A 24,489-nucleotide genomic window follows, 5' to 3' on the forward strand; every position below is an offset into this window, starting at 1 on the left:
AACAGTACAGAAGAGTTTGGTCTCCAGCACCCATCAACACCCTCTTCTGGCCTCCTTCCGCAATGCGTACATGTTGATGAGCAGACACACACAAGTAACACTCACTCACATAAAATAAAAATGACATTAAGAAAAGAGAAAGTTTCTGGAAGCTAATGAAGTATTTGTTCTCTGGTGTTGTGCAGGGAAGTCAGTTCTCAGAGCACCATAGGGCCTGCCCCCCACCTCAGGGTTAGTCTGCCATGGCCTTGTTTCTCAAGTTGAATCCAACATGCCCTGGGGAGGAAACAGGACTTTCAGGAAGAAAGAACAGCATCACAGGGTAAGGAGGTGCTGTGTCCAGGAGCTTGCTGAGCGGTTCCCAAGTGCCAGAGATTCAGCCCAGACGATCTCTGAAGCAAGAATGGTTTATTTGGACTTGGTCAGCTGTGTTCAGGGCTGACTTTTGGTTATGGGTCCCATGATGAAGTTACATCAAAATACAAAGCCCAGTGATAAGCTTGAAGAAAAAAAGGTTTTTTTTTTTTTTCTGTAAAAAACCCAAAACAAAGGGCGGGTTACGAGCAGCATGGTGATGGCGCTGCAGCGCCACCTGCAGGATGAATTCCAGGCCTTTGGTGTCTTAGCTTTGATGTGAAGGTGGTTTTTTTCGTAGTGTTGTTACAAACTTGATGTTCTCTTAAATTCCTTGGTTTTACAGGCAGAACCAAATGCTGCTGAGTTGTGTCCACAGAGGCTGGCAGGACCCAGCTCCACCCCCAAGCTCAGTCTCTTAAGAACTTTGCTTCTCCTCTGGAGTAGATACTGAGCTGCTGCCCTGGTATTGCATGCCCAGTAGAAAAAATATCACAACCCATCCTGCCCACCTCAGAGAGACCCACACAGGAGCAGCTCCCAGAGCCTAGAACTAGAGCCTGCTGTGGGTACACTAGCTCCTGAACTCTGTACGGCAGAATCGTGAAATGGTCACAAAGCCCTTGAATTCTAGCTCAGATGCTTGTGGGCCCTTGGACTGAGGGTGAGGACCCATGGCGAGCACTGATTGTCTTACAGAACAGCTCATGAACCTGCTGACACTTCCCTCCGTATCAGGCCTGCCTGGATCACTCTCCCTTCCAACTCTACATTCTTTTGAATAACTCCACCACTGCAGGGAAACTACTCCCAAAGACTCTGAAGATGACCTATCCCTCTCTTCCTGGCTTCTAAGAAGCCTGCCACAATCTACTCAGGAGAGAATGGCCAGCAGCTCAGAGCTGGTGCAGCTTCCCCCGCTCAGTGAGCAGTGTCATAGCTATGGCGTAGAGGATATACCCTAGGACCAGGAGCAAGGAGCAGGGCAGGGGCCCGATGCAGAACAGAGAAGCCACAAAGAAGGCCATCAGGAGCAGGAGCAGTGTCCGGTAACTGCCCAGGAAACGGAGGCTGAGTCTGGGGCCCCGTGCAGGGGTGGTGACCTGCCTCCGCCCCACAGGGCTCAGCAGGTGTCTGTTGCTCAAGGCAGGCTCAGTGAGGTGGTAGCGACAGAAGCTGCCAAGGAAGTCATTCCGGGAGCACAGAGCTGCCATCTGTCCTGCACACTGGAGAACAAACAAGGACTCAGCAGTTGGGGACACAGAGCACCCTCCCTTCCAGGGCACCTCTGGGGCCAACTGATTCTCACAGGCTCACTCCCACCCATGTCTCGCAGGATCAAGCAGGGCTGTGAAGGGGAAGATGCTGCCCAGGGCAGGAGTGCTCGGGAAGCTATGTCTAGGGCCTCCCAGCTGTCCCACTTACTCTGCGGTTGATGGCAGAAGACAGCCGGAAGAGTGCACGGACCAGACTAGTGATTTCATAGCTCCGGATGGGCTGCAGCTCTAAGTCCCCCTGGTACTCAATCTCGAACCTTCGCAGACCATTGATGATCTAGAAGCCAAAAGCAGTGGGAATAATTCCAAAAGTATATCCTTGTAAATGACTTGGGCAAGAACAGATCATGTGCCCATCATCATATGCCCCTTGTGACAGAGATCGTTTACCTGGTATCGGCCCAAGGGTGTGAGAATGAGTCCTTCTTCCCCCACAATACAGTCTGGGAGCTGCTGCTTCCCATTCTCGTCCCGAGCATTCCCCAGGGCGAGTGTGAGCTGGGCCAGCTGGGCTTCGCTGAGCTGGAGAGAGAGGCCTCTGCTTTCAACTCGAAAGGGAAGGGAGGGAGAGCTCTTCAGCCCACTGACTGACCCTCACAGAGGGACCTGCACAGGACATACCCGGAATATCTGGCGCAGGTACTCCAGGGCCTTCTCTAGGTACTCGTCTGTCTTGCGGATGCTGTCCTGACCCATTTCATCCGGGTCATTGGCTGGGTACCAGCTATTTGTGTCTGTGGAGCCAAAACCCAGCCATGACAGGAAGGAGCGGCCAGTTGGGCTCTCCACACACTGATCAGAGATGGACTTGGCAGTCTGCTTGGCCTGTGTGATGAGCTGAGCAAGGCGCAAGACCTGCAAGAAAGGCACAGGCTCAAGCGCCCACCAGAGGTGCTGTCACTGCCACTGGGCAGGGTAGCCCTGAGGAATCAGCTCTAGGAGTGTCCCCGAGGGAAAAGGAACATCTTATGATTAATTGGGTGGACAATCTTCATATGAGAAAAAAAACTAGCCATTATACTTAGACCATCCACTCAGTCCCCAGCCTTCCTCCCTTCCTTGGTTCTGCTGGTCCTCACAGCTTCTGGGACCCCACAGCAGGTGGGCTTTTGGCTACTCACCAGGGTTCGGACTTCAGGACCAAACATTGGGGTATATTTGCAGTCTTGGCCCTCCAGGCTGTAGACATGGCTCTTCACCTTGAACGAGGCATCTGTCACAACAGGGGGCCATGGTGACAGGAAGCTGCTGGTGGCTGTGAAGAGCCGATGTTGGCGGTGGGGAATGATGAGCTCTGGCTCCAGGAACAGCTGCTCACCTAGAAGGCCAGAGCAAGAGCAAGCTCTGTCTGGCACCTGCTTTCAGGGTTCTGGAAAATCTTCTTGGGCTTCTGAAGAGCCTTGGCAATGTTGTATTTCCAGGCTCCAAGTTAGAGAGAAAGGCTTCTGCTTTCAATGTCAAAAGGAAGGGAGGGAGAGCTCTTCACCCCCACTGACTGAAACCCTCACAGAGGGAGGGACCTGTACAGGACATAGCCAGAATATCTGACACAGGTACTCCAGGGCCTCCTACCTGTGTACTGCCTTAGCTGGTACCTGTGTACTGTACACAGGTACTCCAGGGCCTCCTACCTGTGTACTGCCTTAGCTGGTACCTGTGTACTGTGTCGGGGGCTGGGTAGCTCAAGGGCCCGGCTCACATGCTTAGGAGCCTCAGCAACAGTAGCCAAAAGCAACAGTAGCCAACAGCAGACGTTGTGCTAGCAGAGTGGCAATAGCCACTGCCCGCCGCTGCCCACCAGTCAACAGGGGAAAACAGCAGTTCTGAGAAGAACCATAGCTTAGAGCACACATGCTCATGTCTTTGAACTCAGTATAGCCATTGCCTGACTGCCAGCACTAGGAAGGGGACATTAACCAAACTCTCAATGTACAAAGTCTCCAAGCCACAAAGAACATCCTTGAGGCGTGCAATGTACCCGGGTTCCTCCATGTGCCACTTGTCAGCAGTTAAGGCACTAGCTCACTCAGGGGAGCTTGCCTAGGACTGAAGACTCACCTTTCTGGATCATCTCAGTCAGGTTGGGCTGGGCAAAGACCTTAGCCACTCGGAAGACCATGAGTGCATTCTTGGGGCTGACGAGGTCTGTGCGTAGGGCACGGTTCAGGAAGCTCACAAACAGCTTGGTGTACATTAGCAGATTTTCCTGGATGAAGGGTGCCCTGGAGACAGCAAGATGGGGCCAGCTGGAGTACGACCATGGTGTAGACCTCTTGTTAGAGCAAGAGACACTCTGGTCCTTACTACCTACACCCACCCTTCCTGATGCTCCCAGCTTCTGATGCCATACAAGGGAGTCACAGACATTAGGCAGGGAAACACCTCAGTCCTCTGGTATGTATGAGCAAGCCTTAAACATATGACCTTTCTCAAGAGGGCAATGGCCACCTCATGAAGGTCTGCTAGAACAGGATGGGGAGGGCAAGTCTAGGACCCCAAGAAGGAAAGGCCATAGTGACCCCAGTACCACAGAAGTATAAGATAATGGGAACACGGCAATTACTCTATGCTGGTAAATATGGAGGCTCTGGGGTGACCATGGCGCCAGCCTAGGCCAAACAAAGAGATGGGGTTCCAGACCTGAAGCACAGCATGCCTAGCTTAGCACCTTTCCCTCAGGCAGCTTCTGCTCCAGAGGGCAATGGCATCCCTGGGGCAGGCGGGCTTGGGACACTCACCACCTCTCCGACACACACCGTGGCTGGGAATCACTGCCCTGAGCCTGTTTCTCAGGGGCATACCGCCATGGCTGCAGGTAGCTCAGCCACATCTCCAAGACCTGTGAGGAACATATGTGCCCTGAAGGTCCGTGCTTGTGGGTTGGTGCACTTGACTTTCAGGTCACCTACTGGTGATCTGGACCTGCTAAAAAGATCTGTGCCCTGGTTGAAGGGCTGGTGCAATGCTGGGCTCTGGACTTTCTCTCTGACTCCAGTGTAGATGCCAGTGAGTGAACAAGGACTCCTGCATCCTCCCAAGAAGATCCTATAGGAGCTTAAGTATCTCATGCCAGACCCTTAGGAGCTGAGTATGGCCAACAGAACAAGACAAGCCAAGGCTTCATCTCTAAGGTCTGTTCTGTTAGCCCACCCCATAGGCTGCCAACATCATGCCAGACAGCACAATAGTGAGGGAGAGGACAAGGGCAGGTGTTTGTGCTTACGGCTCTGAAGGATGCATCCAGAGGCCAGTGGCCAAAACAATGCTGCAGGAAGACATAGAGCTTCTGCTGGACAAACCGAGGTACTGCAGCTCTGTGGGGATAGAGTCCGGAGCTGTCACTGACCCAGAAGTGTGTGCCTGCTCACGGGGACTAGCCTTGGCTAGTGAGTCTGTCCTGCTGGTAGGGAACACTGAACACTCTCGCTTGAGCTAAGACCTGTTTCTAGCCTGAGTTGCCTTTGAAGTCAGTGTACCAGCCCCCTCCCACGAGGCTATAACCTCAGTCCAGCTGGCTCGCCTCCCAGCTCAGGGAGCATCTAGAGCAGTGGCTACCAACTTGTGGGTCAAGGCAACAAAATAATGTTATGGTTGGTGGCCATCACTTGAGGAACTATATTAAAGGGTCACACAGCATTAAGAAGGGTGAGACCCACTGATCGAAGAGGGAAGGTTTTCAAAGCAGAAGCAGCCAAAAACCAAACTGGTCAACAAGGATCAGTCACAGTAGTCATAAGGGAAGCAGAGGCCCAGAAGCCCCACCCACTCTACACCTACCGTTTGAATTCCTCCAGGGGACTGGTGGCATGGGAGTGTGCTGATGGTGAAGCCTGATCTGGCTTCAGGCTGTTGGCAAAGGCATGCAGGTGCTTCAGCAGCAGGCGCACGACCAGCACATGCTCTTCAGTAGGCATGAAGGACTCCTAGGAAGGAGGTAGGGTGTCAAGGCCAGATGAGATCTAGAGTATCTTCTGTTCATATCTAGTGGTTTTGGAGCCCCACAGGAGACAAGCAATAGATCGGGCTTGTCGCCTCATGCTGCCAGATCTGAACTGACAGCAGCTCACATGTGGAAACATGTGGCCTTGTGCCTACCCTGGGTGGGCTCGTGAGAGCAGACACATGGCAATATCTGGCCATGCACCAGCAGACACTGCAGCCTATGCTGGGCCTCAGGGTTCTGCCTCCTGCTGAGCCAGAGGGTGAGAACAGAGTAGGCTCCTAGCCCACCTAAACTCTGGATCCAAGGTTGTCTGCCTGTTTCCCAACATGTGCAAAAAAGCGCACCAGGACTCACCATGCTCAAGCAGGAGTGTTTTTCTCCCCAGTTCCTTCTCCAGCCACAATCCCAGCCCCTCCCAGCTGCCTGTCCTGGTCACAGCCAGATAAGGACTCCACCTGGAGGAAGCAGGCGTTACTTCCACCACTACCAATACATCTAAAGTCCCCAGGACAAGAACCTTCTCAGGCTTGTGACGTAAATTTTATGAACACAAGGTTCCAAATCAAAAGGAACCCTTTTGGGCTCTCTGGTTGTTGAGCACGTGTTTAGGTGGTGCTTGGAATTTCTTGTGGGTCAGGGATCAGTGATGCCACCCAGAAGCAGGAGTAAGTCCAGTCAGGCACATCCCCATCCCCTGCGTCTGTTGGGCCCTGATGACTTGTAGGGCTAAGGCTGGTAAAGGGCCTGGCCCTGTGACACACGAGTCCACAGGGCTATGTCTACTCAGGCCTCCCTGTCCTAACACTTGTGCACGGTGGCACATTCTTGCAATGAAGCACTTGGGAGGCAGAGAGAGACAGGGGGATGCCATAAGTTCTAGGCCATCACAGTCTACATAGCAGGTCAGCCAAGGCTATATAATAAAACTGTCTCAAAAAGACAAAAAGGGGGAGAAAAGGCCCTACTATGGTCCAGGTGGCACCAGACTGGCTAAACCTAAGGAGGGTCTGTCTTCTGCTTATTGGAACTTTAAAGTCTTCCTGAAGGGAATTTTCAATGCTTCTAAGAACAGACGAAACGCAGTAATAAAAGCTACCCCTTGTGAACATGAATGCCTCCCTTAGGAGGGATCAGTCTCATCACATGGTCAGTAGGTTACTGGGTCATCTCCTGAGTGAGTGCCATAGGCCAGTCTGGCCTCTGGACACTGACCCAGGCCATGAGTAGGTTTGCAAGGTCTGGGGCATCGAGCTCCATGCCCCATCCCTGAGCTTTTTGAGACAGCTGCACTATGCGGTTCAGACTGGCCTCAAATGGCAATCTGCCCACAGCCTTCCTCACAAGTGCAGATCTACTGTGGTCTCCTACCATGATGTCAGCCAGCAGTGAAGCCATCATCAGATGCAACACCCCACCCCCACTGTAGACCAGCACAGAGAAAAAAAAAGCAAAAAACCTTTGCCTTTATAAGTGACTAGTCTGTGACACTTAATAGAAAATGAATTAGACCAATACTAAAGACCACCAGGTCAGGCTAGCCCACTCGTACTCTCCTCTCTGCATTCAGCATCTCTCCCGAGCAGTGCCATCGCTTAGTTCCTCAGTTTAGGAAGCAAATGGCACCTTCACAGGAGCCCACTCCCACAGCAGTGAGCACTGCTTCATCTTACCCAGGTTTTATGGAGGTTCAAGATGGCCAGCCCCTGCCCACACTTCTTGGTCAGATAAATACCCTATCAATTTCCTCCCCTCTCCTCGAGCATTGGGTCATGTGCTATTGGTATCCCTAGTGCCATTTACACTTTGTTATGACATGAGAATGTGCTCCCGAAACCTACAGCATTTCCCACCATGCCCAGCCTCCCAGGCCACCTTCACAGCTCTCCTATTCTGGGGTCTTCCCAGGAAGCTGTGTCATTGCTGAGCCCTCCCATAGGATCTCCTTACTAGCTGCTGCTTCTGAGTGGGAGCCCCACTGTGAGAGCCATTGACATCCCGTGCCAGCAACACTTAGTGGGCAAGCACTGTTTTCTCATCTTTGTTCAAATTCAGTGTCAACTGTCATATGCTCTTCCCCAGGGTCAATCAGACACAGCCCTGTTTGGAGCACATCTCCCCATTCCTAACTCCATTCCCCCAAATACCTGAGGTCTGAACAACGCTCTACTGACCTCAGATCTGTTCACACACTGGTCACTTCTGCTTAAGCAGGCAACAATCTCCACGAGGTCACCACTTGCTCTCATTGCCTCTGAAGGACTCTGTGAGTGGCTGAGCTCACCAGGAGGACTGAGCCTGAAGGCTCTGAGGGAATCTGTATCTGTGATACGGCTGCACCCTTCAGGCTGGTGACAACTCTGAACAGGGCAGCAGCCATGTCATACATTAGTCCTCTGAACAGTGAAGGTAAGTAAGACCACTGCAAGGCTCCTCCGTAAAACTGGAGAAGCTGAGCCAGCTCTGTAGGCTAGGGGTTTAGGAAGATTCCATAATCTATGACCTGCCAGGCTGTGTGCCTTAACACAGACACATGGTCACACACCAAAATCAGGCTAGCCTGCAAACCTGAAGGACAAGTCAATATGAAAGCCCAAGCAGGCCTGCCTCTAACACATGGGCTTCATTTTGCTCAGAACTTGCCTCTGAGAAGTTTCCTTTTTTCTGGGAGACCCTTACTCTGGCACTGTATCAACACACACTCTATGCCCACCTCAGGGCAGGGGAAGGGAAGGAAAGGCCAGTACTTGATAGGCGTGGAGGGCCTGGAGGCTGGGTTGGGCAGGGCTGTGGAGGGCGCTGGACACATTGAGTCGGTAGTGTAGAACCTCCAACTGAGAGACAACAAACAGAGAAAGGCCAAGAGGCAGATAGGAGGACATCCAGGTGGGGGAGGGAAGGGATAAGACAGGGAATGGGGAGGGGTGGGGAGAGACAAAACAGGAGGAGCCCAGGAGAAAGAACAAAGGAGAAAAAACAAAAAACAAGAACAAAAGGTCATCAGTGGCAATACCCAACAAACTCTGCCCAGCAGCCCTGGGTCCCACAGTAAAGCCCCAGCTGAGACCGAGGACCCAAGACCAGCTCTACAGCTGCTCAGCCCTCACAAGACCACCAGGAGGTCCTAGGCTACTGGGCCCTCGGCCACTCTGAAGTCTGTCTAGTCACGTTTCTCCAGAAGTCTAACACTGTCCCTAAGACGATGGTATGTATTTATATATTTGACGTCACATGTAATGGTCTAAAGCTCGGGATCTTATTGTCACTGCAACATGCTGCTGCCACCAAGGCCTAAGAAGTCTGAGGCTCAGAAAAGAAAACAAAAACAAAAACAAAACAAAAAAATCCTGAGCAAAGCACAGGACTGACTCTGCAGGAAGAGGGAAGTGTACAACTGCCCCCAGGACCCACACAGGCCTCCACATGGACTTGACCAACCTAATTTACAATACTTTAGGAAGGCGTCGATCCTGATCTGTCATGAGGATTGTGTGGATGAGGTGTCAGAGTAATCTTGAAGTATTTTGTTTATTTTGTCTTGAGACAGGGTCTCACATGGCAGTCTATATGGGCCTGGAACTTAAAATTCTTCTGCCTCAGCCTCTGTAGTGCTGGGATTGTAGGCCATGCAGGGGAAACCTTAAAGTAGGACAGGTAAGTTATGTGCAAGAGCATCTTACACAAGGACATTAATGATGCAAACCAAATATCTGGGAATTGTGGGGAGCAGACCCTGAGGCCATCCTCCCTCAGGTACTGAGTGAGGAGTACTGAGGGACTTCGGTGTGCTGATATCACAAGAATTTTATCAAATTCGTGGGAAATGCAGCTCAGTGAGAGAGATGCCTATCATGTGTGAGGCTCTAGGTTGTTCCAGGAAAGAGGGAAGAGGGAATATACTGACCAAATCAGGGGGTAAATATATGAAAGAATCAACTCTCATACATCTAAAACCATAAGTACCCTTCCTTTAGTGGCTCTCAGCCCTAAGGACATGGGCCAGGCAAAGGGTTGGTCTACCAGGCTGTTCTGTCCCTACACTGGAAACCGCTAAAGGTGCTTACTAGTTCCAACTGGGAAGACAGCCTTTTCTACTTCCTATCTGTCAGCACACAGGGCTCCCAAGGGAAGGAAATCTCAAGAACCTGCAATCGCATCCTCCTAGAGGCAAGGGCAGCCCAGGGCGGCAGAGCTAACAGCCAAGCCAGCAAGCCTCCAGCCCCACTCGAGCGCCCTCTACCCTACCTCCCTGCAGTACCACTCACTGCCTGCTAGGTTCCTTCATCAAGCACAGTGCAATGCCAGCGCACAAAGGCCATGCCCAGCCAGCATGCCCACCAGCTGCAGCAGGAGAGGAAGGACAGTCTTGCCTCACACTGATTCTCCAGTGAGGGGAGCTCAGGCCCTTCCACACAGGTTCCTTTGTGCCAGACCCCAGGCTCAGCTGCAGTGCTGAGAGGAGCCAGGCTCCCTTCATCAGACACACAGGGCAGGTCTCAGCCTCCAGCAGGCTACACCTAGCACTGCTCCCAGTCCTGGCAGTGAACAGGTACTCTGCACACAGTCTGATCAGAGTGGAATCAATCTCAGGTGTCAAATATTCTGCCTGTGGCAGTAAGGGCTTGGTGGGTACTGGAAAGGCCATCTGGAAGGCACATTGCAGACTCCAGTAACAGGAGCTGTGGAAGAGGGCAGCTTCTACAGCCATCTTTCCTGGTTTCCAGCCACTGGAAAGCCTTGGGCCTTATGTTCTGTGTCAGTAGAAGCAGAAAAGTACAGAGTCTGGCCAGGGAGCACCAACCTTCCAAGCACATCTCAGCCGCCCAAGGTCTGGCCAAGAGGAAGCAATTGTGGGGACAAATACCTCACTCCCAATACAAAGACAGTCACTGACCCTTCCCTCTGACCACAGAAGACAGAAGGAGAGCATCCTGAAGGGCATCTGCTTGACTCTTGAAAACAAGTGTGGCTTCTACTCACTGGAAAGACAGCAGGCATAACAAGGAAGACACTGCAGCAAAGCAAGCTTGCTTCAGCAAGGACAAGCCACATGGACAAGGCTGAGCCAGCTTGGGATCTGGAAACCTGCGGAAGCCCAGTCCCAGCCTTCCACGTGCCAGCCCAGAACATGAGTAACTCTGGCTGGAAGCTGGAAGGGTGTCACAGGCTCTGTGTAATGTACAGGGCCCAGAAGTCTTCAGCCTTTCCCTGCCCTCCCTCTCCAGTGTGACACCAGGACTGGAGAGGTTTGGGGAGCTCTGCACTTTGAGAGTAGGAGGAGGGAATCTCCATCTTCAACACTGTATCAGATTGGAGTCACAGTGGCTACAGGGACTCTGTGTAGCAGAACCCAGGCGCACTTCTGAGTCACAAGACTCAATGTGAACACCATCATCCACATACATATTTTAAAGCAAGTGCTCTCAAGTCCACCTAGCAGTGACAAGATTAGTCACACACAGAGTAAGGAGAGGCAAGCAGCATCTGTTGACGCTGCCTGTGTATGGCTCTGTGACTCTTAATACCCACCAGGCCATTCACTAACTTAACAGAACACCTAAGGAACACCACCACCAGGAGATTTGAGAGACCCTTCCACCTCCACATCTCTGCAAATGAGTGTGCTACCCAGGGAGAAAGGCTGAAGAGGAGAGGAGGAGGAAGCAGGCTAGGCCCCATGCAGGAGGGTCCCAGAGCCCACACACCACAAATGGCCACAACTCGGAGCAGCAAGCGGGCCAAAGAGGTACAAAAGCAGCACAGCATGCAGGGCCTGCTCAGGGCCACCTGAGAGCATCAGAGCACTGCTGGTGACAGTGGGGACATTGGACATGAGTCCCAAAAGGAGCCGCAGCTTGCCTTGCTTGTCCCAGAAGACAAAAGAGTGTCAGACCTGAGCCATTCCCCAGGGTGGGATAGGGCTGTGTAGCTGCAGAGAGGACCTCAGAAAGGACAGGATCACCTTTTCTATACATTATCTGAGTGAAGGCCAACGTAAGTTTCTGCTTCCCCCATTCAATGTGAGACAAGTGACTCATGCTGAGGACAAGATATAGTATAGCAGGCTAGCCAGGCCTCAAGACAGAAGGGACAGTGAGCACAGAGACATACCTTGGCATGAGGGGACTGCATTTTTTGGTACATCTCCAGGGAGTAATGATGAAGCCACATTTCCACAAAAACCTGTAAAAGGACAGTAACTGATCAAACTGTTGCCAGGGACTGCACCATGTAATGGTGAGGAAGTCTTTCCAACAAATGGTGCTGGAAACAGGCTGCACACATGCAGAAGAAAGCTCTAAAATACCTGATCTTACACAAGAATTACTGTAAAACAGAATGGTGACAAGAGCTGAAACACAAAAGTCACAAGGAAACACAAAAGTCACAAGGAAACACAAAACTCACAAGGAAACACAAAAGTCACAAGGAAACACAAAAGTCACAAGGAAACACAAAAGTCACAAGGAAACACAAAAGTCACAAGGAAACACAAAAGTCACAAGGAAACACAAAAGTCACAAGGAAACACAAAAGTCACAAGGAAACACAAAAGTCACAAGGAAACACAAAAGTCACAAGGAAACACAAAACTCACAAGGAAACACAAAACTCACAAGGAAACACAAAAGTCACAAGGAAACACAAAAGTCACAAGGAAACACAAAACTCACAAGGAAACACAAAACTCACAAGGAAACACAAAAGTCACAAGGAAACACAAAAGTCACAAGGAAACACAAAACTCACAAGGAAACACAAAAGTCACAAGGAAACACAAAAGTCACAAGGAAACACAAAACTCACAAGGAAACACAAAACTCACAAGGAAACACAAAACTCACAAGGAAACACAAAACTCACAAGGAAACACAAAAGTCATAAGGAAACAGGGCAAAGCGTTGTGACACCCTTTCTGTGTAGTCCAGGTTGGCTTAGAACTCCAGATTCATGCACCTCGGGATCCTACGTGCATCTTAACCAATTTTCAAGTAGCATTAAGTACATTCCATTGTTATGCATGTGTGTGCCTGTGTGGGTTTATGTGCACCACATGCTTGCAGTTACCTGCAGAGGTCAGGTACTGAGGGCATCAGATTGATGACGTGGGGTGGGGAACTTTAAACGGTGTACCTCCTGGTAGGTCAACTGAGGCCCAAAGGATAGCCCGATACTCATGAGTACATGGGCAATATAGACTGGGCTCTGAGTTACAAAAGGAAGAAAAGGAAAGAAGGAAGGGAGGGAGGAAAGGGCAAGCACAGGAAACTAGGAGATGTAGGGAACAGGGAGTGGATCTGGGAGGAGTAGTATGGATGAATATGATTCAAATTCATTAATTACATGCATGTATGGAATTCCCGATGAACTAATTAAAACGTATGTTTAATGCAGTTTGGAGGGCTCAAAAGTCAAGAGCACCTGCTACTCTTGCAGTGGTTGAGTTCCCAGCACTGCACAGTGGCTTATAACCATCTGTAACGCTATTCAAAGGAATCTGATGCCCTCAGTACCTGACCTCTGCAGGTAACTGCAAGCATGTGGTGCACATAAACCCACACAGGCACACACATGCATAACAATGGAATGTACTTAATGCTACTTGAAAATTGGTTAAGATGCACGTAGGATCCCGAGGTGCATGAATCTGGAGTTCTAAGCCAACCTGGACTACACAGAAAGGGTGTCACAAAAAACTAAAAGGAAAAAAGTTAAGATGATAAAATTCATGTCACACATACTTGTCTATAATTGTTTTTTTTCTTTTTTAAACTTATTTATTTTTATTTTGTATGCATTGGTGTTTTGCCTCTATAAGATTATCAGATCACTTAGACTTGGCTGTGATCCACCACATGGGTGCTGGGAATTGAACCTGGGTTCTTTGGAAAAACAGCCAGTGGTTTTAACCTCTGAGCCATCTCTCCAGCCCCCTAAAATTTTTTTCATTTAAAAAAAAAAAATCTGAGTAGCAGGGTTCTAAAAGCAGTGCATCCTACACTCCTGTTGTTACTATGGGATAATCTCTTGCCCTGTATAAAGACTGGCTTTGCACTATTCAAATGCTGGTTTTTGTAGCAGCAGAGAGATAAGTAAGGCTGCTTTGGTATCGCATCACCTGGCTCAGTGTATTGTAAACATCTCCATCACCTTCTGATTGGTTTAATTGGAGCTGAATGGCCTACGGCAAAATGAGAGAGGATAATCAGACTTCCTGGCAGACAGGAACCCTGGGAAAGAGTCGGAGGTGGAAAGCTCATCATCAGACAGAAGTATTGAGTACCAGTACTGAGGAGAGGTGATGAGTCACACGGCAGAACACGGCTCATCAGGTCTACTTACATCAACCAGTTGAGAGTCTGCTACGCCAAAGGCACGCTTTCATAATTATTAGAAAGTCTCCTTGTCCTTGCTTGGGCCGCTGGTGGTTTACAGTCTGGCAATAAAGTCCAGCCAGGGACGAATTCCATCCTACCCAGTTTTTTCTATCCAGAGCAACACTGGCTACCACAACCAGCCTCAGAACCCAGCACTTGTACCCGCTGATTCTCTCCAGACACCAGGACATAACAAGGGGGCAGGGCCACTCCATGAGTCCCCAAGGGACACTTGTCCTACCACTTGTATCTCCTGCTCAATGCTGACCAAAGTGCAGGTTCTGAGGGCCACACCATGCAGCATCAAATAAAACCTCTGCAGCCGGCCCTAACATCAAGCAGATGGTAACCAATGGAAACCAACCCTAGCAACCCAGGAAGAGGGTCAGAGGGTGACAAGGTAGGGCACATGGACACATGCACGGAAGACTGGTGAATAAATAGATCCTGAGAGAACAACACTGTGGACAAGGGAAGCTGAGACAGACAGAAAATACTGTTTATGGCGTTTAGCTTACAAGAATACATCGGTTCCTCCTCACTTGTTTTCTAAATGCCACAGCAAGAAAACGCCATTTAGACCCTGCCGCTGGGCTGACAAGATACCTTTGTGACTCTGCCTCTCAGAACAGAAGGTAGCTAAACAGTCTATTTTGAAACAGAAGCAGGGACTGGGCTTTCTTACCTGGAGTAGAGTTTCTGACCGCCAGATCTCATGGGATGCAGGGTCTGCATTCACAGATGTCTGATGAGAGATGTGCCGCTTCAAGAGGCTAGTGTGGAGGCCATAGGAGGCAAAGGGCATGGCTGGTGTCCTGACAGGATATATAGACAATAGTGAATCAGGTTCCTCTGCTGACACCGAAATCAATGAGACCAACAGTCAATGCAACACACTGAATCACAGTGACACAACGTCTGTGGTGAGCACTTGACATCCTTGTTATAGACTCTGTCCACTTAGCAACCGTGAGGGATGCAGTGAGGTCAAATGCCCTATTAATAACTGTAATGAGAACAGAAGACACTAACATAAACGATATTCTCCCCACTAAGCCCTCAGGTCGATAAAGCACAGATCTGAATTTACATTAGGAAAACCTGGTCACTGATGACTAAGCACCTATCACCACCAGTGCAGCCCAGGACAGCAGCTGACAGGAAGTAGGAGGAGCTTGGAGTTACTACTGTGGTGACTGATCCTCCTACTTCCTCAGCTGGGATGGGCCTAGGCATGAGATAGCCAAGGAAAGAGGGTCTGTGTCCACTCTGCCAAACACACCTAGGGCCTCTGCCAGTCACATATAGGGAGAATAAGGACCAAAGGACTACAGCGATGACCTCTGTCCTTGTTAGGAGTCCTCAACTTGACATGAACTAGGTACCTAGGAAGACAAACCTCAAGTGAAAAAAGGCCCTCAATTGAACTGCCTCTACGGCAAGTCTGCCATGTGTTTTCTTGCTCAGTAGTTGACACAGGAGAGTCCAGGCAATGGGGGAGGGGCCACCCCTGTGCAGATGGTGACATTAGGAAGCATGGCTTGTGCTTTAGCTCTTGCCTTGAGCTTCCTCAGTGCTGGAGATGAACTAAAGCATTTCTCCCCACACTGCTTTGCTCACAATCTTTATCACAGCAGTAGAAACCTAAGACTACTGCACAGCAGCTAGCAGACATGGGTGGGGTAGCTGGTGAACATAAACAGGCTCTAAGATTTGATGGCGGCCTGGTAGCACGTTATCATCCCATAGTGGGCAGATGCACTGTGCTCCATCAAGACGTGATGGCTTCTCAGGAACATGCTGGGATACCAGAGGGTCACTCCAACACTCCGGAGGTGGAAGCAAGAGGATCATGAATTTCAAGTTTGCCTAAGGTACACAGTGTGAGTGACAGGACAAAACAAAATACCAAGCATGTATGTTTTACAAAAAAGCAAATGGAAGAGTTATAGTTGTGTTGGCCATTTAGAGATCTGGGCTAAAGGGCTTGTAAAAAAGCTCTAGCTGGCAACTTTCTATACGTGTGACATTACTTCAAAATGAAAAGCTAAAACAAGCCAACACTAGGTCTGTGCAAGTCAGTTGGCACCTGAATTCTGCCTTGGAGTGGGTAGGAATTTACTGGACCTTGAAGCCCTCCTCCCCAACAACAGCACTACCGTAATAGCAAGGTTAGGTCATCACCCATGAGCTATGACACCTCAGGAGCCTCACTTCCCAGGTCTCTCTCCATATTTTGAGGGCATCTCCCCACAGTGACTTTTAGATGAAGGCATGGCCTGGTATGCACATACTAGTAGACATGGGCTGGACTGAATCCTTGCACCAGTGCCTACCTATAAGCAGGTAGCAGACCAGTGAGGTCAGGGAGGGAGCAGGAGCTTCAACAACTCCTGTTGGGGCAGAAGAGTTCCTAAGGAAAATGGACCAAGAGGTTCTGGGCTAAAGGCTCACCAAAAGCTAGAGATCTGAGCCGCACTCAAGCTACAGGGGTAGCACACCTCCAACTGTGCAATACAGCAAAGGCTTATCTTGTGTGGCCTGGCACAAGTGGTTTTTCAGCCCAGGCTCTCCCACTGATTCCACAACCGTCCCGTCCCCATCCCTCCCCTCCACTCAACTCATTGCTTTGTAGGACTCAATCCCATCTGCCGTGAACGCCACTGGCCATGTCAATGAGGCCAGAGACAAGTTTTACCCACTCCTGTCTTTGCCAGGGCAAGAGAAGTTGAGAATTGAACCCCAGAAAGGTTGGGGAACTTTAAACAGATGCCAATAACTGACCCTGGATTGCCAATTAACTGGGCAATGCTTGTAGTGCCTTTATAGAGGTCACTCCCCATAGCAGCACCGGGTCTTCATAGTCAAAGGCAGCCTTACCTGGGAGCTGGTGAGGGGCTGGAGCCCCCGGGACTGGAGCAGAGTGGTGGAGGCACGCTGCCTTCAGTGGGTAGGAACCACGACAGGTACCTGTCCACCAGGATGAAATAGGCGCAGTCCGAAGTACGGACATGGAAAGACATAGGCATTGGCTAGAAAACAAAGACTGTTGTTAGTGCTCCACTAAGTGGCCATCACGGGCACTGGCACTTCCCTGTGGGATCTGCACAACAAGCCAAACTCAAGGGTTATCCCTTCTGTACCTTTTGAGAGATGAGGCTCAAAGCAAAGTAGAACATATAGTATTCGAATGGATCTGGTCAGAGTGTCAAGGGGCAAATGCAGAGGTAGTGGGTGGGTCACCTTCCACAGGATGCTGGCCACTCACAACCTCCCACACCTTGGGCCATCAAAGGATACTGAGGGCCAGATTCAGGCCCAGGCCTCCAGTCGGGGGAAACTGGACCTTATTGTGGTACAGAGGACTGTCAGGGAGGACATTCTCTTGAATGGATGCCTTCACAGGGCCCTGCAAAGAGAGGGAGTCGGCAGCATGGTAACTAACCTCCAGCTGTTCTAGCACTCTGGGGGAGGCTGCCAAGGCAGACACCAACACGCAGACCCTGCTTTATGGAAACAGTGTCCATCCCCTGAAGAGACTGGCTTAGAACTTTTCCTCTAGTCATAAAGCTTCATACACACAAAGATAAGAACTGGGTGCTGTTGAGTCCATCTCCTCCTGAGCACCACACCTCAACTTGCTCTAAAGGTCTGAAGCCTCAGGAAAGCAAATCACTTCAGTCACTCGGGCTTCCTGCTACTCAGACCAGAGTAAGTCTCCACCTGCAATTCCAACGAGCCTTTAAAAATGGTACCCACTGCCCACCCACTCACAGCACAGCTTCCCATCTGGTCCTCTGCCCCTAGTGCTACTCACCACCAGGGCTCACTTACAGGAAGACAGGAGACAGGGAAGTCAAAGTTATAGTCTTCAGCTTGAAGCTTATACACCAACTTCATCATTGGGCCACTGAACATAAAATTTAAAAGGGGGAGGAGTGTGTCAACATGAGGAAGTATTCAGCCCTTTACAAATAGTAAACCTACATACCTTGGGTCTAGAAATTCCATTGCTATGCTATACTCCACAGGGTTCACACGTCCCTGTAGGCATCGGAGATTCCAGCCAACAAGGACACCATCCAGGCTGCCAAAGATGCTCTCCACCAGCCATGGGAAGATGGCATGCAATTCCTGAAAGAGTGCACAGTAAGGCAGCTGGAATGCTCCCTGAGGACCAGTGCCATCCCTGACTGTGCTCCGGTTTCACCACACCCTGCCCACTGGAAGTCACTCTGACACAGACCCACAGAAGCTCTGTTCCAATGACAAAGAATAACTGAATTCTCACACCAGCACATAACACACCAACCTTACATTTGTGCTAAGTCAGTCACCCTTTGGCTAAAATATTTTTTAAGAAATATTTATTATTTCAAAAAATTATGTGTATATGCATGAGTGTGTGTACATGAGTGCAGGTATCTGTGGAGGTGAGAGATCTGTCAGATCTCTTGGAGCTGGAGTTACAGTTAGACATGGCTGTGAGCTGCCTGACAAGGGTGCTGAAAACTAAACATGGGGTTCTCTGAAAGAGCAGCAAGTACTCTTAAGCACCAAGCCAACTCTTCAGTCACCCTCGTTCCCTCCACCAATGTTTTTGTTTTGTTTTGTTTTGCTTTTTTAAGACAGAGTCTTCCTATATAATAGGATGGCCTTCAACTCACAGAAATCCTCCTGCCTTAGCCTCCCAATTACTGTTAATGTGCACCCTCATACTCAGCTAAGTATAACATTTTTATGGCTGGGGATGTAATCCAGGGACAGAGCACTTGCACACCATGCACAAAGCCCAGCAAGGTCCCCATAGCACAAAACACCCCAGACAACAACAAACTTATAATGGGGTAGAGAAATAGCTTCGTCAGTGAGTCACGAAAACCTGGGTTTGATCAGAAACTCAGCACCCATACAAAAATAAAGGTGTTATAATCCCAGTGCTAAGAAGGCAGAGACAAGGGGCTGGGAGATGGCTCAGTGGTTAAGAGCACTGACTGCTCTTCCAGAGGTCCTGAGTTCAAATCCCACCACATGGTGGCTCATAATCATCTGTAATGAGATCTGATGCCCTCTTCTGGTGTGTCTGAAGACAGCTGCTGTGTACTTATTATATATAATAAATAAATCTTTTTTAAAAAAAGGCAGAGACAGGAGAATCCCTGGGGTTTGCTGGCCATCCAGTCTGACCTAAACAGCCAGGCCCAGGTCCCAGTGAGACCTCAAAAAGGTAGAGAGCTGCTGAGCAACAAACCCTGAGGTTGACCTTCCTGGCATATACATGTGTCTGCATGCACATGTATACCTTCACACACAAATATATATACAAACATACATGTACCTTGACACACACCAACACCACTCCCCAGAACCCTTCTGATCTTGACAGACATCTACTAAAAAAGAGAGCTATCTTTTAAAATCAAATCACGGAAACATAACAGCATATTAATTCACTATCCAGATTGATTTCTTGGGTTCAACAATTTTAAATGTATATTAAATACACATTCTCAAAGTATTTATATCACAGGTTCTCAATCTCAGACCATGTCTATTTGGGGCCGGATACTTTGTTGTTGCTGTTTTCAGACCAGGTCTCACACAGCCCTATGGTATGCTTGCTATGTGTCCTGGCCTTCCTGCCTTCCAAGTGCTGGGACTCCAGTACACACTACTATACCAGGCTTATGGTTGGATACCTTTGTGTTGCAAGAAGCCAGCTTGTGTATTGTAGGATGCTTCTAGCATTCCTGGCTTCTACCTACCAGAGGTTGAGAAAGAGTTACAGGTGATATGGAAAGGAGCTGCAGGCAAAGCTGTACCTTGGCTGGAAAATCCTCAATGACTTTCACCAAATCTTGGCAACGCTGCGCAAAGGGCTTATTTATAGAGTCAGCTTTCAGGCTAGCCTAGGAGACAATGTGAAAGAGTCGTGAAGAGACTTGCTATGAAGCTACAAACAGTCTGTGTCTAATCAAAACAGACACACAAAGCAACAGAAATACAAAATGTGGTGCATGGTTCCAGCATTTCATGCAAATGCCTGAGGCCCACAGGAAGCTTCTAGAAGAAATAAGCTACAATTCTATCACTTTTAGACCAGAAATTCTCAGGTGCTCTCCTTTAAGAATACCGTCACCTCAAAGTGCTGCATTATAAAAAGGAAACTGACTCCCACTGACCCACGAACAGAGATCAGCAATAGGATGAGCCCTGCGGTCAGCACAGGATCCTTGTTGGATGGGGAAACCTCATTCAGTCTGCAAGTGCTGAGTTCATACCCAGAGGTGCAAACTTCCCACTTCCTTAACAACCCACAACTGCACCACTGTGGTCACAAGTGAGAACAGCCAAAAAAAAGCACAGTATATAATACCTCTTTTCTCTTAACCAGTGCATAACATAGCAACTTACTGGAATCACCACCTTAAAAAATAATGCAGTCTGGAGACGATTTGGAGGGAAGAAAGAGAAGTGGGAAGTGATATAATTATATTATAAACTCCAAAAATCAAAGAAATAATTTTTTTAAAATCACAAAAAAAAAAAAAAGGTAGTCTAAAACTACTCAGAGCCTCAGGCAACTCAATATTCATCAAGATAATGAGTAAGCCAGTAAGACACTCAGAAAAGAAACCAAGGAGATCTACCAACGTTCCTGTGGGCACAATACGGACTCCATGGAGAAGTGGCCTCTAGGCAAACAGACTGAGATCAGGAGATGCTAGTCATTCAACAAGAAGGCTTGGACCTAGGGTATCTAATGCCCTGATCACCTCTAAACAAGTAAGGACTGCAAGAGCCCTGTCTCAGAAAGGCAAGCCAGCTGGCTCCAGAGGGGTTCACTAAGAAATAAATATTCTTAAAAAATAAAAGCCGGGGCTGGGGATTTAGCTCAGTGGTAGAGCGCTTACCTAGGAAGTGCAAGGCCCTGGGTTCGGTCCCCAGCTCCGAAAAAAAAAGAACCAAAAAAAAAAAAAAAAAAAAAAAAAAAAGCCAGGCAAGGTGGCTCACAATCTTAATCCCAACTCTTAGGGAGCAGAGGCAGGCAGATCTAAGTTTAAGGCCAGCCTGGTCTACAGAGTGAGTTCCAGTACAGCCATGGCTACACAGAGAAACAAAAACAAAAATCTCCTAGCATCTGCAAGGAAGAATCTCTATCTGCTCTCCCAACTTCGCATTCTAATACTTAATTAACATAAAGCTCTAACAGGGAGAAGCATCCCTCCATGTTTCACATTTCACATATACATGGAGCTTAAGCATCAGGACCACTTGGTAAACATTCTTCTCACTTTGGAAACTAAGGAAAATCACAATTGCATCAATTACTGCTTTGTTTTAAATTATTGTTTTGTTTTTGTTTTCAGATGGAGTTTCACTGTGTAGGTCTGACTGACTTGAAATTCACTATGTAGACCCTTCTGTCCCAGAACTCCCTGCCTCTGCCTCCCAAGTGCTGGGATTAAAGGTGTGTGCCACCATGGTTGTCTAGGCTGTGAACTCTTAACGATCTTCCTGTCTCGGCCTCCCCAGTACTGGCTGAATAAACTACCTTAGAAATAAAAAAAAATCACAGTTCAGACACTGAGTGCACTCAATATCCTGCACTCACAGATGGCATAGTAAGCATTCTAATGCTGATTCTGGTATTGTCTCCTATAAAAACAAAACAAAAACCAAAACCCAGTACTGAGTTCTCAAGTCCACTGACTATGGTGGCACCTGCACACAGTAATCCCAGCACCTAGGGAGCTAAGGCAGGAAGGACTTGAGTTTAAGAGGCCTGCACAGCCAGGTATTGTGGTACACACCTTCAGTCCCAGCACTCAGGAGGCAGAGACAGTCGGATCTCTGTGAGTTCAAGGCCAGTCTGGTCTCAAGAGTGAGTTCCAGGACAGCCAGGCTACATCTTATCTCAAAAAACAAAGAAACAGGGGGCAGGCTGCTTGTCTCCTAAAAATGAGTCCTTCAAAACAGACGAAAAAGTTCTAAGTCCCTCAGCTATAGAACTATCATCAACACTTCCAAAGGCAGCTGATACTTACCAGAAGGAAACTAGGCTGTTGTAGGTGAGGGAACGCCATAGCAGCCTCCCAGGGCAAGCAAGAAATGGCTGCCTTAGGGAACCACTGTAAAAAAACAAAGAGAAAATCTCACTATCTTCTATACCACAGAATTATACAATTTCATGATGCCCAGGAGAACACTTGTTGAACTCTTCACAATTCATAGCACATATTCCTTTGATTCCTAAAATGCAAACTCACACAGACCATAGTAGTCGCTTCGGAGTGAACTCTGTCGTGGTGACTCCTTGGTAACGCTCATGCCACACTTGTTAGATGCCAGGTGGACTCTAAGAGCTTCTCATTCACTTCCTTATCTAATTACCAGTAACGCTCAGCCAAGTGCCATCCTACAAATACTTTAACAGAACCAACTACATCACAATGTAAGTGGAGTTTAAGACACAGAGTAGAGCTCAGCTAGAATTCAAGACCTCAGAGAAATTGGATTCTGACAGCAACCTGAATAAGCTTGGAAGCAGATTCTTCCCTAGACCCTGCAGATTAGAGCAAGTCCTGATCTGGGCCTTCTAATACCCTAGATAATTCATTGTCTGCCTGGACTAGTCTAGTCGCTATGTAACTATGAGAAAGCAAATAAGAAGGGTGCTAAGTAAGGCACAACTAGAAAATACATCTTCACAGTAAGCCCACGAGATTGATGCAAATAAGGAAACAGGGATAAGAAACAGCAAAAGGTTTTTCAACACCCAACTAACAATCAGCAGAGCCAAGATTCTAGCAAGCGCCTTACAAATCTTTCATCTGTAAGAGAAGGGTAAAGCAAATAACGTGTGCTTCCTTGCAACGAATGAGGAGCAAGTTCTATGAAGGAAGCACTTGGACTTGCCACCAAAAATTAGACATAGGGCTGCAGCTTCCTACCTCCCAGTCCATGGTGAGAAACACAAAATAAGAGTTGGAAAGAGCAGAGAGGAAACCTGCTTCATGCCACTGATGAACTAGTGAGCCTTTCTGTCTCAGCTCTGCTCACTACAGGAGAAAGGTGCTCAGCTGGCAATGGCAGTCTGTGAGAAGAGAAGCTGGATGGTAGGAGATTAAGGCAGCTGTGGTTTTGAAAAGAGACCACCAATCTTTGCCATTTGGCAAGAGAAACACTTCTCAGGGTTTTTTGCTTTTTCTTCCCAGTTCTTAATTAAGTCTCAGTGCTAAGGAAAACTTAAAATGTTTCAGTCCTGACATACATTGCAAACTACCCTAAAATAATCAGGGCAGCATAAAATTGCAGACTACTTGCTAAGGGCAGAGCTCTACAGGAGACTCTCCTCTCTCCTCGCAAGAAGAAGGCAGCTGAAAGATCAGAGATGTCTAACGAAGGTCTTAAGAGGGCAACGACTCCCATACACTTGCTTTTAGACCCTGGCATCCACTCCCTATCAGTGTGCATGCAGTGCTGAAGGCGTTCGCTTCAGCCGACCCAACTTCTTCAAGAGCTGCTTCCGACTGTTTCTGAGGTTTCTAATGACTACGAGTCAACGCGATCCAGTCAAGCTTATCGCGCTACTGTCAAGACCTCCTTCGACTGCACTCTGAGAAGCTGTGGCTTGCGCTCATTTGTTGAACACAACTATTCTATAATGCCAAAGTTTCGAGACCACCCTATTACATTACAGGGGAGGAAACTGAGGCTTGGAAAGGTCGGAAGGTAGAACCTGAACCCACAACGAGTTCTACAACCAACATCGCTAGCTGAGCCCAAGGTTCAATTTTCCCTCCAAGTTCCCCCTCCCTCAACTCCCGCATCGAGCGTTCATCAAACTCCTACCCGGACTGTCTGCGAAGACCACGCAGGAAGGCGGCAGAAAGCCATGACCCTGGAGGGAGGCGTGAGGGTGCAGCTGGGCCCTGGGCTCCCGGCCCGGCCCGGCCCGCTCAGGCCGAGCTGCCGGGAGGCCCGAGTCCCATAGCACGAGGAAGAACGGAGCCAGCCTCGTCGGGGGCCCACGCAAACCGCACGGTGCTGGGCTGCCTCGTGCGTTGCTCCCGCCACTCACCTGCTTTGCTGATAGCAGAAATCTCGAGCTTCTCAGAAACGGGAGCTGCCATTCGGCTACTTGGCGCCTAATGTCGTCATCAAGCTGCGCCGGGAGCCACGCCCCCTTACCTTGGCGGGAATCCGAGAGGATCAAAGGTCTGAAATGCAGAGGATAACATGAATACTTTTCAAGAAAAATAGATAAAGGCAAGACTTTTCGACACAGTACTTCAGTGACACAGAAGTAGCCTGGGGAGTTAAAATGGGGCTACATGAAATGAAAAGGTTTCTACAAAGAGCTGGTTGCTGTGGTGACACACGCCTTTAATCCCTGCATTCAGAAGGCAGAGGCAGGTGGATCTCTTGAGTTCAAAGCCAGCCTGGTCTAGCGAGTTTCACGATAGCCAGGATTACACAGAGAAACCCGTCTTGAAAAAACAACCAACCAAACAATCAATAAATGAAACTTTTTTGA

At 48.9% G+C, this 24,489-nt stretch overlaps 1 protein-coding gene across 1 annotated transcript; it reads right to left on the reverse strand.

Annotated features, from left to right (window-relative positions):
• Positions 1 to 389: 389 nt before the first annotated feature.
• On the reverse strand, positions 390 to 24,105 carry Smpd4 (sphingomyelin phosphodiesterase 4). Its single transcript, NM_001167806.2, has 20 exons — positions 24,034 to 24,105; positions 21,998 to 22,081; positions 19,772 to 19,858; positions 17,941 to 18,083; positions 17,784 to 17,859; positions 17,250 to 17,358; positions 17,093 to 17,145; positions 16,830 to 16,981; positions 14,635 to 14,764; positions 11,683 to 11,754; positions 8,319 to 8,405; positions 5,409 to 5,554; positions 4,855 to 4,945; positions 4,370 to 4,470; positions 3,690 to 3,853; positions 2,753 to 2,949; positions 2,253 to 2,486; positions 2,022 to 2,153; positions 1,780 to 1,908; positions 390 to 1,580 (listed from the first exon to the last, which is right to left on the reverse strand). Exons 2-20 carry the CDS (start codon positions 22,034 to 22,036, stop codon positions 1,251 to 1,253), a joined length of 2,472 nt encoding a protein of 823 aa, NP_001161278.2. The 5' UTR covers positions 22,037 to 22,081; positions 24,034 to 24,105; the 3' UTR covers positions 390 to 1,250.
• Positions 24,106 to 24,489: the final 384 nt, after the last annotated feature.

The sequence above is a fragment of the Rattus norvegicus genome, chromosome 11 (genome assembly GCF_036323735.1).
Source record: "Rattus norvegicus strain BN/NHsdMcwi chromosome 11, GRCr8, whole genome shotgun sequence".
Classification (NCBI taxonomy): Eukaryota; Metazoa; Chordata; class Mammalia; order Rodentia; family Muridae; genus Rattus; species Rattus norvegicus.